This window comes from Phalacrocorax aristotelis, chromosome 1, assembly GCF_949628215.1.
Source record: "Phalacrocorax aristotelis chromosome 1, bGulAri2.1, whole genome shotgun sequence".
Classification (NCBI taxonomy): Eukaryota; Metazoa; Chordata; class Aves; order Suliformes; family Phalacrocoracidae; genus Phalacrocorax; species Phalacrocorax aristotelis.
In genome coordinates this window covers 133,015,065-133,027,433 of record NC_134276.1, presented here as the reverse complement: position 1 = coordinate 133,027,433, position 12,369 = coordinate 133,015,065, and the positions used below count along the sequence as shown (strand labels likewise).

At 43.8% G+C, this 12,369-nt stretch overlaps 1 protein-coding gene across 2 annotated transcripts in view; it reads right to left on the bottom strand.

The window, feature by feature from the left end:
* Positions 1-12,369, bottom strand: part of EPHA1 (EPH receptor A1) — a 33,732-nt gene that overhangs the window by 2,204 nt on the left and 19,159 nt on the right. Inside the window, exons 5-16 of one of the 2 annotated variants that reach the window (XM_075108860.1) lie at positions 9,995-10,150; positions 8,763-9,095; positions 7,389-7,513; positions 7,126-7,285; positions 4,511-4,607; positions 3,707-3,762; positions 3,308-3,430; positions 3,019-3,204; positions 2,513-2,574; positions 1,917-2,126; positions 1,096-1,245; positions 199-392 (exon numbers count right to left, since the gene is read on the bottom strand). In XM_075108860.1, the coding sequence (XP_074964961.1) occupies positions 199-392; positions 1,096-1,245; positions 1,917-2,126; positions 2,513-2,574; positions 3,019-3,204; positions 3,308-3,430; positions 3,707-3,762; positions 4,511-4,607; positions 7,126-7,285; positions 7,389-7,513; positions 8,763-9,095; positions 9,995-10,150 (1,852 nt within the window). The remainder of the gene's footprint in view (positions 1-198; positions 393-1,095; positions 1,246-1,916; positions 2,127-2,512; positions 2,575-3,018; positions 3,205-3,307; positions 3,431-3,706; positions 3,763-4,510; positions 4,608-7,125; positions 7,286-7,388; positions 7,514-8,762; positions 9,096-9,994; positions 10,151-12,369) is intronic. The other variant, XM_075108866.1, reaches the window with a different exon arrangement.

Below are 12,369 nucleotides of genomic sequence, written 5' to 3'. Positions count from 1 at the left end.
TGGCTATGGCCTCTGTCACCATGAGAGAGAGATAATTACTAACTTCTGCACACAGAGTATTTGAGGTGACTCATGCCAGCCTGCACTGCACAGGGGAAGAACGGGGAAAGAAAAGGGAAAGAACCTCTCTTCCTGCTGGAGACAGGGAGGTGAAAATCTCCCAGTTAGCCTCTCCTCCTCCAGTGATAGCCTGTTTACCTGGGATCAAAGTCTGCAACAGGCCAGAGTAGCTGGGGACTTGAGACAAAATGTTGCAGCTGTGCACGGATTTCCTGAAAATGAGGCCTCCTCATCCGATCATGTGACCAACAGCTCTTCATGAGCTCGTAGAGGATAGATGGACAGTCCACAGGTGGGGGGAGCCGGTACCCATCCTCTAAGCTTTTCATCACCTGTGCAGAAGACAGAAATCTGGCCAAGAGCAGAGAATGCGGAAGAGGAGCAGAGACCTCTGTGGGGCTGGGAGCAGGCAGTTCGCCATTTTGCACAGTGTGCAGTCAGGGAGGGGTTGAAGCAGACTACATGTGTATAAAGTAGGGTTCGGGCAGCATAGCAGAGGATCAGGACACCAAAGGGATGTCAAAAAGTGACCTGGCATATGCAGCTACTTTCAATCCTTTATTAGCCTAGCTCCCATTTGCCATTCAGGGCACATGTTCATGAAAAGTGAGGACTAAATGATCCTGGCACAGGCCCGATGAGAAAAGGGAAACCAGACTCAGGAAAAATCTCAACAGCATGTGCTAACCTCACAGGTGTGCTGAACCCAGAATGAGTATAAGACCAGACATAATACTCCAGAGCCAGAGGAAGGAGAGAAAGAAACCAACAAAGAACATCTCCAGACCAAAAGACCATGGCTGATTTAACCGGTCTTTACTTTGGCTCATGGCTGTTGACAACTGAACATGTTTCAGAAGCCCAAACGCTTATTGCCCTTAACTTGGTTGCATTGATTTTCAGTAGGGAGGCAGACATAGTAGTTATGTGGTCAAAAGAATGTCAAGACCACAGGCCGAGGGAGATATACAAAATTTGGGCCTACATGCCTTGTTTATTTTTTTTAATTTGGCATTTGATCTCAGTGTCTGTTACCTCTTGATTGGTCATTCCCCCATATGGCTTGTCGCCAAATGACAGCACCTCCCACATGACAATTCCAAAGCTCCAGACATCACTGGCTGAGGTGAAGATCCGATGAGCAATGGCCTCTGGGGCTGTCCATCGGATGGGAATCTTACCACCCTGTGAAAGACCAGAGACATAGTGTATCAGGCATGTATCGAGCTGTGTTTCTCCCCTGCTTTCATGCAAAGAGCTTACACAGTGCTTCAAGGCCTGGGCCCACTTCACTTGAAGTGATGTGTAACCACCCCCAGGGGAACTCCTCTAAAGCACAGAAACATTCTTGCAAAGTGGATGAGTTTAAGCCCTCTGTTCAGTTGAATGCTACACAAAACCACTACTGTAGGACCAAGAGCCTGAGACCAGCCACAGCCCTACTTTGAATTACACCAGACATTAGAATCACTGGAACTTTCATTGAAGGGGACTTGTAGATGTCTCTAGTCCAAAACCCTGATCACAGGAGGGCTAACTTCAAAGCCAGATTTAGTTCACTGAGTCCAGAAGATCAGACCTCTTATTTTGCTTCTCAATTCAAAACCAGAGTCCCTCTGAATCTCTTAGCAAGCAAAATCAACATGGACTCCAGACAAAAAAGCACCACCTTCTGAATCATCCACACTGTGACTTGCAGTTTTATTATGGGTTGTCCTCAGAGATTTTCCATCCAAAACTTCTCCTGGCCTGGTGTTCCCTATTTTGAAGAAATTCTGCCATACTTACCTGGCAGAATCCCAATCCCCCTGAGACTACAGTTCATTTACAAGACAGAGAGATTGCTTTTGCATTACCTTGGTTTCATAGGTTCCCTCTGCATCATTCTCCAATACTCGGGAGAGGCCAAAGTCGGACACCTTGCACTGAAGACTGCGTGTTACCAGGATGTTGCGAGCGGCCAAATCCCGGTGGACATAGTTGTGTTCTGAAAGGTAGGTCATGCCAGAGGCTATTCCCTGCAGCATGCTCACAAGCTGCACAGGGCTAAATTTTTCCTCATTCTCCTGCATGGAAAAAGAAGTGAAAGAAGATCCTGGTCAATCTGCCTGGTTTCTAGTTACTGGCCTTATCAACTTGCAAAAGTGGGCATTGGTGAACAAGCAAAAAAGGCAATGCTGCAGCCCAAAGGACCCAACAGGTTCTCACTAAGGGACTGGTGGTGGTCTTCAGAGTTATCATTAGGCACCTGCACTTCAACTACCAAAGGCAGCACTCTGGACACTGAGCAAACTGGATGGCAAAAGCTTCAACTGGTGAGATTGGAAATTTTAGTAAGCAGAAAGTAAGTGGATGTCTGGATCTTTGTTCTAGTCTTCCTTTAGGGTCCTAAATCCAGTTCAAGTGCAAGTTCCAGCAGTACACAAATCTATTACAGACTGGAGTCTCTCACCCGGAGAAAAGTATCCAGCGCTCCATTCTCCATATACTCGGTGATGATCATCATTGGCCTCCCTTGAGGAAGACAAGAAGGTGTCAGCCTTTTTGCAATTCTCCTAATCTTGCCTTTCAGTATGCTCCATACTGCCCCAACACAGAGAACCATATCGAACCCCAGCCAACACCCCACTGCACTGGCACGGTTGGCTGACTGTTTCTCCTTTGACCTCCCCCAACACCTTTGTATTCCTCCTTGTGTCACATATACAACCTTACAGCATCTCTTACATTATCCCAACCTCTCATCCACTCACCAACCCAAGACCTCTCCTAACATTGCCTCATGACTCTGTTGGAAATCCATACCTCTCCTCCCTTCTTCATTCTCTGCCATAGGCTAACAAGACAATGCCTGTCTTCTGTCAGCACAGCCTCTCTGACAGCATCCTCTCTAAGAAAAGCCTAAGAAATGTGCCAGTTTTTGCTTTCATTCCAGAACTCTCTCCCACACGTGCTTACTTTTGGTGACAACTCCTTCCAGACGCACAATGTTCGGGTGATTGAATTGCCCCATAATTGTTGCTTCACGCAGAAAGTTCCACCACTGTGAGTCTGAATATGTTGGCTTCAGGGTCTTGATGGCCACCACAATACGTTCTTTCCCTGGGAGCCGCAGGGACCCACGATAGACCTCCCCAAACTCCCCTGAGTACAACCAGAGGCAAAAGGTCACAGATGAACTCAGGAACAGGTAGCAAAATAACGGTGGGGGGGAACTGAAAGATAGGAAAAGCAACAAGTAACTCACCCTCTCCAATCACATTCTCCATAGTGACAGAAGAGACATCCAGTTCCTTAGTGAATTCCAGCACCCCTCTGCTGGGGTCATCATACGGTTGAAGGTCTACATAGGGCTTCAACCAGACTTTCTCTATGGTAAAGGGAAACAAAAGAGCAAATCATTCTGCCAACATTTTGGACAAGCTTTGCAGGGCAAAGCTACAGAAGCAGAGGTGAATCTATGGGATTCTGTCAATGGCAGTAAACAAACCTATCAAACATTCGTTGAAGACTAGAGTTATTATGGGAAGAGACAAATTACATCAGAAAATACATGCCAGCGTCTGGTTTGAAACTACTGTTTCTTTTCATTCCTTCCAACCCATCCCAGGCTTCTCCCTTGTTCTACTACCCCTTTGAAGCTCACCTCGATCAAAGCCTGAAGTATTGTAATCTGGCCGTGCTTGTCTCTGACGAGCCTGCCTGGAACATAAGAAGCAGTCATGAGAATAAAATGGTCAGCAGATAGCAAAGATAAAAGCAAGACTTCCAGGGTGTCTGCCCTAGTTGGTCAGGGACAGAGTTCAGGGTAACACAGAAAAAGAGAAACCAGACACTGCACCTACTCAGTAGAGTACAGCTAGCAAGAAAATGTGACGCTTCACTTACTTGATGCTTGTAAATTATAGATTAATTTCTATTTATTTTGTTTTCTGTACACTTCCAGTACTGAACCTGATCTTGTTAAAACCAAACAATAGCAGCCTTATAGACATTTAGAAAGAAAGTAAAATTTTGTATCTGGGTAGAGGACTACTAAAGTAATGGTATATGGAAAATGGTTTGAAATGACTGGAGATGCGTACTGCCCACTTAACTGATCAGCAGCTATAGAAATGATTGTACCATAACATTTTTATTCATCTGTCATGATAACAGTATGATAGTGCTGGATTATAACAAAACTGATGAATCACCACATTTTCCTCTGTCCTCAGCAGCAAACATTATCCTACAGACATATCAATCCCTCCAATCCTGCTAATCGAAATTACTTACTGAGACTCATTCCATCTTACCGCAGCACACTGGTCTTACTCTTTCCTCTCTAACTAACCTCTACCTATCCAATATCCTTTGAGGAATCAGGGCCTCCCTCCCTTTCTCAAGCTCCCGTAGCTCAGCTATTCCTACATGTCTATCTTTTTCAATACCAAAAATCAACACTCACTTTCGCCGGAAGATGAGAAGTCCCACAAGCAGCCCAACAAATAGTAGAACTCCAAAGATAATAGAGACTATGACTCCACCAGACAGAGCTCCCGTGTCTGCAGAAACAAAGAGAAAGGCCATATCATTTAAAAGACCAAGAACTGTTTGTCTGGAATGTAGCAACCAGCTTCTACCAGCCAATGGTATTAGGTAAGCTATGGCCATTTGTCTTCCAGGCAGCAGAGCCCAGAATTGAGTCCTATTGCATTGTTATTCATGTGCATAGAGCACCTTCTGGTGGGTATCTTCTTGATTCTTATCTACAATCTTAGTCTTCTAGTTGAGTAATTTATCCCTATGCCTGATTTATTCTGACAACATATTCTGATATAACTCCCAATAAATTCCATGACACTTTCAGAAATGAAGGAGCTGTTCCTTCCCTCCCAATCCTCTCCAGCTACTCTTTCAGATCAGACCTTTCTTCCTGTTCAGTAGCTGATTTAGACTATGGCACAGCAAAGACATGCTTTTTCTCAGCAGTCTAACTTGACTCTCTTCTTGTTCATGAAATTAATTTCTTCCTCCCCTTCCATCAATATTCCTTCAAATTCCTTTGCCTAATTACCTTGACAGAAACCACTATCTGCTTAGGACTTTTGAAACTAGCACATACTGATTTATGAACTTGCAATCCAAGATCATATTCCTGCTTTCTCAAAACTAAGCATCATGTGGTTTCATTTTGTGATTGGCTACCATTCAGGCAGCATTCACATAATACAAGCTGTCTTCTTCCTTCTAGATTCTCCAACTAAAGCCATCCATTTCCATACAGTGTATTCGAATACATCAGAGGAAATGCTAAATGATCTCTGTTGGTGAAGTATGTGTTTTTAAACTTTATTTCCCATAACTTAAAAAACTATTTAAAAAATAAAAGTACATTAATATTTTCCCTAAAAACATCCAGAAGAAAGAAATTCCTAAAAAAATTGTTTCAATAAATTAGCAGATTTTAAAGTAAGGAATAGCTTGTGTGACACAGACAACTGTGTCTGGAGGTGTTTTCTAACATCCAGTCCAATGGTCAGCATCTGTAAAGCCTAACTAACATTTGTAATTCTTGCTCAATTTGATGAAGACTCATCCCACTAAAATTATTAAAAATCACCAGCTCAGTTAAGCAGAAATAAAGAGGCAGAGCTAATGTTCTTTATTGTTAAAACCAAAAAGGCAAGATTTGGAAGGTGAAATAATACCTTTTATCAATAAAATGGACAAGCTTTTAGGTACATAGTACTTTTGCAGGAAATTAAGGGATCTACATTCTGAAATTCAGATTTTAAAAAATTGCCTCTCCCTGCAAAGCTTGTTCCACTAATATCCCTGGGCCATTACAGCTAAACAATGCTTCTAGTATTATCAAAGAAGAACTCTCACCAAACAAAACCTTGCTGGCACTTCTTTTTAATCCCTTTAATATTAAAAATACCTTAGTCTTGGCATGATGAGGTGATCAACTTTTATATTAAAAAAAAGCATAATCTTGAAAGTATTTTCTAACATGCCCTTTTATAATTAAAACAATCTAAGGTACATGTTAGCTTACTTATTTTCTACAGAACCTTTGTTGTACATTATTCTATTGGTTAAAGATCATTTATGTCATCATTCGGCACTGCGAATTCATGAAAATTTTACCAAAAGCTCCTGGTGCCAAAAAAGGCCCAATCTTTAAATGACATTCTAATCGTGGTATCACAACTCCGTATCAGCTTTTGCACAATTAACTTAACTACTTAGTTACATTAAGCTATGCCTTTGCTTTCTTCTCTGTCCTTATTTAATTACAATAAAACTAGCCTTTCAAAGGCACCATTTCAACAGATGTATTTCTAAAATTATCCATAGGGTCAATAGGAGGATCTGTGAATGGGTGGAATGAAAAGAAAGCAAACTCCCTTACAGAAAAATTTTTATAAAGGGGAAGTCTCTGGATAACCCAGGGAAAGATGACGTTGGTTGTGAGGCCTGTATGAAATGTTCTTTGACGTAGGAGAAAGGTCTTCCTTGTAGCCTCAATAGCTTGGCCTTCTACACTTCATGCCTTGGTGGAGAACTTTTCTCAGTGGCACATACCATCTTTTTGGGCAGAGTTACATTCAGGGGCTAGACTACATACAGTGGAAATTATAAGCTGGGAAAAAATAGTGGTGAGGCCCTTTAAGTTCTCCTTTTCACTAGTAAATTTCACACAAAAGGAGGCATATGGTAATTATTTTGCTAACATTCAAACTTAGAAACATTAGCAAGAATCAAAATGTCCTTCAGGAGAACTTGATGAAGAGCTGGTAAGCAATTTGCCAGCACAACACACAAACCCGAGACTGATCAGTTCTGAACAGGAAAGTACAAGTGGATTTTATATGTATGCAAAGAAACAATAAATGCCTCCTTGTTCTACATTTTTACAAAGCAACAGGCTTGGCCCTGGTGACAAGAAACTCAGGAGTGTTGTGTCTGTGCCTTACAGCTAGTAGAACACGCACAGAGATCCATGTACCATGTGAATATACAATCTGATGGAGAAGTGAGTTTCTCCCAAATGAGATACCAGTGGTTGTCCTTTACCTGGTGGAAGGGTGCGGAATTCCTGCTCTGGGGAATAGGGTCCAGGCCCCAGTGGTGTGATGGATCTAACACGAAGCAGGTAGGCTGTGTCTGGCTGCAGGTCTGTCAGAGTGACATTTGGCTCAATAAGGTGCTTCACTGTATAACGTGCCTCTTCTCCCTGCAGAAATCAAACAGAGCCAAGTAACAAATACACACTGCACAATGAGGACACTTCCACCCCTTTGGATAAAAGGAGGAAGAACAAATAAGGCAGGCCTCACCTTCTCAAAGAACATGACCTCATACTCCACTGAGGTCCGGCTGCGCTGCCGTGGGGCAAGCCAAGAAACAGAAAGACTACTGTCATCTCTTTGTGTCAGAATAAACTGGGATACTGTCACTGGAGCTGCAGGGGAGAGAACAGAGGACATCAAGAAGAAATACGAACATAATGCAAACCAAGCCCTCTTTCTACCAGAAGCTCTGTCCTTCCCTCTCTAGTCATACCACGCAACTGGAACTGAGTCTCGTTGCCACTGCCACTCCTTCATCTTTCACTTCTGTGGTGAAAGGGAAATGAGTTCTCCAGTTGTAATTAATTGCTTTCCATGAATAGTATGTTTCTACCCCAACAATGAAAGCATAACTTTTATTGGCCCTCAAAACAAAATCAGTGTTCCGGGAAGTTACATTTAATCCAGAACTGCACTGAAAGTGTTCAGTTTGAAATAAAAATGTTAGGACTTTATGCTCTTACAGCAGCATTAACACAACTATCCTATGTGATTTATGAATACAGTTCCATTTCATAAGGATACAGTGAAATTCAATGCTCAAAATCTGTCAGCTGACTGCAAATACATGCTGTTCATGAATAAAACGGTAATTCTCAACACTCTGCAAGGACTGAAGAATCAAACCTGTTCTCTCCATATCGTTCATCATCACCAGGAAGTGATGAGATGAGCCAAAAGTAGCTCTGCTTTTCTAAATCAGAGTGTACTGCCCCTGCGTAGCATCAGGAAGAAAGGTAATATTTTTTCACTGAATCAGAACTCGGGGAAAGCACCAAGAGCTGTTGAGCACTGCGATGTCACTTTTCAATAATCACATTTCACAGCACTCTGGAAAGCATTCACAGGACAGCCAAACTAGCCAGCTTGAAGCTAAGCTACGGAAATATGTCAAGAACTTGCATGTTTTTAACGTCCTAATTTCTCCATGCTTTCAAAGCGTTTGTTTTTTTTTTCTTCCCCAGTTACAGCAGGGTTTCTGTTGTGTTTGGTCAGATTTTTTGCAATATCCAAGTCACGGGAAATATTTCATACCACAGTCCCTGTTCTTCCTGTCACACAGGTAACAATACTTAGGCTGGACTACACTAGTGTATGACAGGGAGGGCTTTATCCTCCTCACCTCTGATAAGTCCTTGGTGGATTCATAGCTCTTGGTGGGTACTGATTACTGATGCTTTGACTTGCAAGGAATTTGACTGACGGACTTTACATGCCAGAGGCAGAGGTACCTTAGAGTCCTCATCACACCATACCAACACATGTGGCAGACAGGAGAAGATGGAGAAAGCTTAAATAGTCACAGAGATTTCTCTTCCTTTTCCTGATGAGCAGGAAGACCTTCTCTCTGCTTTTGCTAACCTGCATGTCCAACTGCAACCCAGAGAGCTGGAGCAGTTCTCTGTGGAGCAGGTCCCATTCCTGAGACACCATTTTGGGCTTCCACAGCAAATGTGTAGTTGGTATAAGCTTCTAGGCCGTCCACATCCACAGCAGGTTTAGTGAGACCAGAAGCACTGGGGGAGAATACAACACCAGCCTCACATGGCTCACATGACAGGAAATGGCAGCGCTGACAGAAGACTGTGTAAGTGAGGTCCTTTCGCCCACCGTGGTCGCTGGGTGGCTGCCACCACAGACTCAGCTGCGTGCCAATAAGGGAGAAGCTGACATTGCGGGGAGCTGAGGGGGGGCCTACAAGAAGCATGAAAGAAAGTATTAGATCCAGCTGTTAATACCCAAAGTACTGTGGCAGTTTCCCATCTGATGCACCTCGAATGGAACCTTCTGTCCCCCCAGCTTCTCCCTCTCTGATCTCTCGTCCTCATTTCCCAACGATGTGTCTCCTCTCATCTCCTTGTTCATAGGATCACAGAATGATTTGGGCTGGAAGGGACCTTCAGAGATCTACTAGTCCAAGCCCCTTGCCATGGGCAGGAACATCTTTCACTAGAACAGCTTGCTCAGAGCTCCGTCCAACCTGACCTCGAACATGTCCAAACCTGAGGCATCCACAGTGTCTCACCACCCTCATTGTAAAACACATCGTCCATTATGTCCCATCTAAATCTACACTCTTTCAGTCTAAAACCATTGCCTTTGTCCTGTCACTACAGGCCCTGGTAAGAAGTCTTTCTCCATCTTTCTTACATGCCCTCTTTAAGTACTGAAAGGCTGCAGTACAATCGATCTCCCTGAAGCCTTCTCTTCTCCAGCTGAACAGCCCCAATTCTCTCAGCCTTTCTTCATTTGGAGAGCTGTTCCAGCTCTCTGATCATTTTTGTGGCCCTCTTCTGGACTCACTTTAACAGGTCCATGTATTTTGTGTACTGGGGACCCCAGAGCTGGATGCAGTACTCCAGGTGGGGTCTCACGAGAGCAGAAGGAAATAATCCCCTCCCTTGACCTGCTGCCCATGCTTCTTTTTATGCAGTCTGGTACAATTGGCTTTCTGAGCTGCAAGCGCACGTGGCCAGCTCATGTCTGATTTTTCACCCACCAGTATCGCTAAATTCTTCTGTGTAGGGCTGCTCTCAATAAGTTAATCCCCCAGTCTGTATGGATATTGCTCTTTCTTTCTATCTGCAACTCACGGGTGCAAGCAATGTTCTGGCCCTCCGAAGGTGCTCGGTAGAAGCCTGCATTGCAGGAACAAGACGTAGCCCCTGACTCATTGGACAAGCTGTTGGGGGGGCACTTCAGGCAGCGTTTAGTCTCCAGGGAGTGACGGTAGAATCCTCGCTGGCAGGCTGTGAAGAGACAAACAAGTCAATATAAGATCAACAATAAACCAAGACCAAGAAACCAACTGCCAGTTTTGTTCTGCTTCTTGAACACTCCTTTATGGCCTTGCTTTTCTTCCATCTTCTTAGCTCACAGAAATATTTCATTTGGAAGTGACCCCTGGAGGTCACCTAGAGCAAGCATCTTCTCAGAGAAGATAGAGAGGAGATGCAAACTCAAACAGGATCAACATTATAATAGGACTTGTAGACTGAAGGAGCAGGATCTCATTTCTCAAGGATGCTGTATGAAAACAGAAGCTGGTCAACCTCAGAGACTTCTTTCAACATAAACCCAGACCAGTTTGCCCTTCAAGCTTTCCACACCATAAAGAAGAGCTGTAAATACTAGCTCCAAGTTCTTGTACTCCTCAGAGTCCTCTGATTGCTGACTTCAAATGGGAAAGCCAGTGGGCTTTTTAGCAGAAGCATCTTTTCTGATTTCAAGCACTAGAGCATCACATAGCAGGGCCCTGGGGAATATTTAGACAACTATCAGTTCACCCAACAGCACTGAGTGGAACTGGTTATACAGTCAGCACAGACTGCAAGAGAATAGGTGCCACATGGTTTCTATTTCCAGTCCTACAAAAATAAGCAGCCACACCTTTCTCTAAGTGTAACATCTGACACACTGTTTTTGCTGCATTACGATTAGCTTGACCTACAGGAGCACTGGTCTGTCTACCAGTTATCACAAGGTCAGTGCTTCACCTCTATAGGTGTGTAGCAGGGAGAAAATGAGTGAGAGAGGATGAAGTAAACTGTGTGTTTAATGGTTTACCAGCCTGTGCTAAATGAATCTACCAAATGTTCTTAAACTAAAGAAACAAACAACGTAACACTAATCAGATGGTTGAGGAACACATACACTGATTTTCTGCAACAGGTACCGCCTTGCATTTAACTTGAGCATTGAGGGAATGACCCTTTTTGTATTGCACTATAAAAGCAACAATGTCCTCTGTAATCCCTCAGGAGATCCCAACAGAGAACACCCCAAAGCCGTCTGCTCAGGAGCCTGACACAAACGGCTTACTGTGGTGCAGCACAACATAGGAAATTATCCTTTATCCAGAAGACAAAAAAGCAATCCAGCCATTCCTACTCTGTCACACAGAGGAACACCTGAGGGACCTAAAAAATTTCCACTAACAAAGGCCAAACAAGACTCGTCACCATCAGTTCCAGGAATAGTCATTATCCTCACTGTACGTTGAGGATATCCTCGCTGTACTCTCTAGATTGTCATTGGACTGTCCCATTAACATTGGATGATGTCAACTGGCCTATCAGTTGCATAGTAATACCATCACAAAACCATTTTGAGATACTATGACAGTACACAGGCCAAAAGGATTTGCAGCAGTTAAGCCTGAAGAGCACAAAAAGGAGAAATAATCACAAGAAGCATGAGCAACCAGCACCTTCCAGTTTTGGGAAATAACAGAACCACTCAGGAATGAGTCTGTCATTCTGAGCTACAATCATACAAATATGCAGTCAATGACAGCAAAGGCTACTGAAAGAATTACAAGGTTCAAGCATTGATTGTCACCAGCCCAAAGAGATTCCATTTACATTCAACATCAAATCACCTCCTCCAGAAACTGGCAAGAAAGGTTACTTTGATCTCTAGGCTGCTCATGACTGAGAGTACTCCTATATGCCAGACTGAGGATGAAAGCTTTGTGGCCCCCTGCCACTTTGCTCCAGCAAAATATTTCAAAATTCCTGACACTGGATCAGTTTGGGTCAGGAAAGCCTTGACAGCAACATGAAAAACAAAGTGCAGGGCCACAGACTTCTGTGACACAGAGGTTCTGATGTGCCCTGGACAATACTACCCACCATAAATATGGGATGACGTACGCACCCTCTTACTATCAGGCTGAGACAAGTCAGAAAATAAATGAGGGAAATTTGTGTTTGGGGACCTTCACAAGAACAGCTAGCTCCGACCCTAAGACAGCCTCTGTTAGGCCTCTGTTCTCCCAGGCCTAAGCTCCAGTGCCACTCCAGGTCACAGTCCACATCTGCTGTCTAGTCCCCAGCCTCCACTTCACTCGGCACCGGTGATGCTGAGATCCTTCAAGAAGGATCACTGCCTTGCAGGGAGACAGCACGCCACACAGGGAGTCAGAGTGCTGGGAGAGAACTGCACAGGGGACATCTGGGGGAAGGGA